The sequence below is a fragment of the Monopterus albus genome, unplaced genomic scaffold, assembly GCF_001952655.1.
Source record: "Monopterus albus unplaced genomic scaffold, M_albus_1.0 scaffold369.1, whole genome shotgun sequence".
In the NCBI taxonomy this organism is placed as follows: domain Eukaryota; kingdom Metazoa; phylum Chordata; class Actinopteri; order Synbranchiformes; family Synbranchidae; genus Monopterus; species Monopterus albus.
In genome coordinates this window covers 142,943-146,793 of record NW_018128249.1, presented here as the reverse complement: position 1 = coordinate 146,793, position 3,851 = coordinate 142,943, and the positions used below count along the sequence as shown (strand labels likewise).

The following is a 3,851-nucleotide window of genomic DNA, read 5'->3' as shown; positions in this document are numbered from 1 at the left end:
TGTGATTTAAAGGACATATTCTGATCAAAGATGACTCCAAGGTTCCTCACAGTAGTACTGGAGTCGAGAGCTATGTCATCTAAAGTAACTATATGATTAGACAGCAGATTTCTAAGGTTTTCAGGCCCAAGCACAATGACTTCAGGTTTATCAGAGTTTAGAAGTAAGAAGTTGCAGGTCATCCAGGCCTTTATGTCTTTAAGACATGCTTGAAGTTTGACCAGCTGATCTGATTCATTTGGCTTCATAGATAAATATAACTGAGTATCATCTGCATAGCAATGGAAATTTATGTTGTGCTTCATGATAATATTGACTAAAGGGAGCATGTATAAAGTGAAGAGAAGGAATAATAGGAAACACCGACAGTGACCGTTTTTGTCATAGTGAGTGCTTTACTTTTGAGACCAAGTCGATTTAACTGATATGCTTTTATTTAAGAAAGGACTATTACTACTAATGGCCTTTTGTGACAGGACATTAACTTTAAATAGAGTATTTCTACTTTGATACTTGAAGGATCTGAATACTTCTTGCATGACTGACACAACGGACGGCAACATATTATACTATCACAGATGTTTTCACGTGATGAATCCCAGATCTTTCATCTCCCTCCTGCTTTTGTTGTGTCAACTCTCTGCAGAAGAAGAGCAGAGAGGAGAGCTGTGGCGAGGGCAGCGGGGTGGAGATCCTGGAGAACAGGCCCTACGAGGACGGCCCCGGAGGCTCGGGTCAGTACACGCATAAGGTCTATCACATCGGCAAACACATCCCGTCTTGGTTCTGTGCCATTCTGCCTCAAGCTGCACTGCGAGTGGAGGAGGAGTCCTGGAACGCCTACCCCTATACACGCACCCGGTGAGGGACGCACACAAACACTGGGCTGCAAAAGTAAAACTTCACCAGAGTTGAACATCAAAAACCTTCACATAGAAGCACATCCTCGATGAGTGCAGTGCAGAACCTGAGCTGTGCGCGGCATCATTCTGTCTGATGATAATAATAATTATAATTACAATATAATAATATAGCCTAATTAAAACCCTCTGGGGTCTAGGTTAATTTCTATTTTTACAGATTCTCTATGTGGGTGTCATGGTGGAATGGTGGTTAGCACCGTCGCCTCACAGCAAGAAGGTTCCGGGGTTCGACTTAATAAGAGTCTTGGTAAATACAGGCCCTGGTCTGAGAGTCGTATAGCCATATGTCCGAGAGGAAATTATGTCGGACAGATATTAAAAATGATGTATGGTTATTAGCATTATATAGTTTTTGCTAAATTGCCCAAACTTTCCTGGCACGTCTAAAGTGGAAACACTGATCTTCCAGTAACAAAGAGTTGTTAATGCTTTTTGTAATATGGCTCTGAGATTCATCAGTTTGATGAACTGGCTTGATGCTGCCCATGGAGCAGCTCTTTTATTTGGACCAGTTTCAGATGAATAATCACATATTCATTTGCTGAACACACTGTTGCCAACTTTGTGTCAGGTTTGGCAGCGTCTTAAATCCTCCCAGTGACTTAATCTCTGTAAAACACCAAGTGCAGCTGTGTTCTCAGAACAGCACCACTGACTGTGGCCCACATTAGCAGACCTGATGCTCATGGATCAGATTGGCAGGAATTCACTCAAGTTATGTAGCTCCTGCAGATTTTGTCGTTGCTGAATAGTTTTCCGATCAGTTTCACGGTATCAGAAATGGACACAACATTTAGATGCTCTGACTTCAGGGAAAGACGCTGTCTGGTATGTGAAGCGTTGAGGCTTTAGAGCTAATATAAGTTTTAATTTACAAGCTTAATAGATAATTCTAGACACTGGTTGTGGTTATTGGTCAAATTATTTACAAGAAAGAGACAGTACATGGATGATTTGGGTGATTTTTATAACTGTTTTTGTTTTGCCTTAAATGAGGATGGAGCTTTGTGTATTTCTACATCTAACTGCGTTTCATTTTTGTTTCTCAGGTATACTTGCCCCTTTGTAGAGAAATTCTCCATAGACATTGAGACATATTATAAACCAGATACTGGAAATCAAGTGGATGTTTTCAGTCTGTCCTCTAATGAAAAGAGACAGAGGACCATAGGTAAGTCTGTCATCACATACACAACAACACACATGGAGAACACTCCCAGACCTAACCTGTGTTTGGTATCTCCTCATAAACAGACATTGTTACTGGCAGTGAGAGCACAGACTGTGAGGGACACACTGAGGAGAACTAGAGATTGTTTTGAGTCTCTGAATACTAAAATTCACTGGGGTGCAGGAATGTGCAGTGTGCTCCAGGCACGCTCCCTACAGGGAGTGATTGCATAAGATACACACAGTAAAACCCACCTACACACACCTCTGGAGGCAGATCTGCACCAGTTTTACATTTGTGTGACTCATAATCCTTTGTACCCTTCGTAGACCCCATAGACATTGTAAAGGACTACATCCCTCCTCATGAGTACCTGGTGGAAGAGGACCCCAAGCTGTATCAGTCAGTCAAGACCAAGCGAGGTCCGCTGGCTGAGGACTGGATCGAGGAGATCAACCAGCGTCCTGGTCAGGGCCCTGTCATGTGTGCCTACAAGCTGTGTAAAGTGGAGTTCAGATACTGGGGCATGCAGTCCAATATCGAGCGCTTCATACATGATGTGGGTGGGTACGGCAGATGATGTGTGTGTGTCCTTAAGAGTGTTTGCACTCTAACGCTATACTAAGGCAACGTTTTCTTTTTTTTTCTCTTCTGTGTGAGTGAAGTGTTAGAGTTAAGTCTAAAAAGTCAGACATCATCCTGAAAAACAGGTGAAAAACAGGAATGATCTGGGAAGAAATGACAATCACAAAAGGTTGTAAATAAATTAGAATAACTTTTCAAAGTAAAGGTTGCATCAGTGTGTGGCTTAATATATCTCTGCTTTGCTTAAAGTCCACAACAAAGTCAATAATATTCTTGAAAAACTTAAAATGAGGGAACAAAAAATTAACAGTTTGGAATTACCAGGAAAAGTAATGACCCTGAAAATATTGGAAATAATTTTGAAAAATCAGGGATAATTCTCAAAAACTTGGGAATATGCAATGGGTTAACCCATAAAATATGGGAATCATAAGCTTGTAAAACCTCAGAACACCCATCAGAAGGTATTTTTGGGTTAAATGTCGTTGTGTGTCAATGCATGTGTGGTCTATATAAAGGGAATAGACCATATCCCTGTAGTGATTAACCACTGATTAACGAAAGCTGTGCAGGGTAGAGTAGAGACTGATAAGGGGAAGACACTGAAAAAGAAATGAACAAGACGGGTGAACCGCTGGACGTACCTGGCTGAGGAAGTGTCGAGTGTTTGCTCGGCAGGAGCAGAAAGAAGCATTTGGCTCCCGGAGATAACGGAGCAGGCTGGATTAATTTCCTGCCAGTGTCGGTCTGCTTGTTTCACTGCTGGGATCTGAGACTGTTTACCCTCCTGCAGCCCTCGGCTCGCTCCCTCACAGCTTTCACTTCCAGGCTAACGAAGCGGCAGCTGCTCCGTGTCGATGATATTCTCACTTAGCCATCCAGTCAAAGTGTGGTTTTCCTCCCTGACACCCCCTGCATCTCTTCCATGTCTACTTGCAGGCTTTTAACCAAATGTCATCTGTGTTTGCTTATGGGGACTCTCATCTGCATCCAGCCAGATTCATGAATATTCAAACACACAGCTTTATTACCCCTCCTTGAACCGCCACCTTATTGTGGTGGAGGAGTTTGAGTACCCGAGTGATACTAGGAGCTATGTTGTCAGGGGCTATATGTCCCTGGTAGGGTCTCCCAAGGCAAACAGGTCCTGGGTGACGGGTCAGACTAAGAGC

General features: G+C 42.8%; 1 protein-coding gene across 1 annotated transcript in view; it reads left to right on the top strand.

Moving 5' to 3' along the window:
- The window catches only part of pitpnm2 (phosphatidylinositol transfer protein, membrane-associated 2), a 51,362-nt gene that overhangs the window by 26,900 nt on the left and 20,611 nt on the right, over positions 1-3,851 (top strand). Inside the window, 3 exon segments of the mRNA XM_020585518.1 lie at positions 647-861; positions 1,973-2,094; positions 2,424-2,657. Coding sequence (XP_020441174.1) covers positions 647-861; positions 1,973-2,094; positions 2,424-2,657 — 571 coding nt within the window.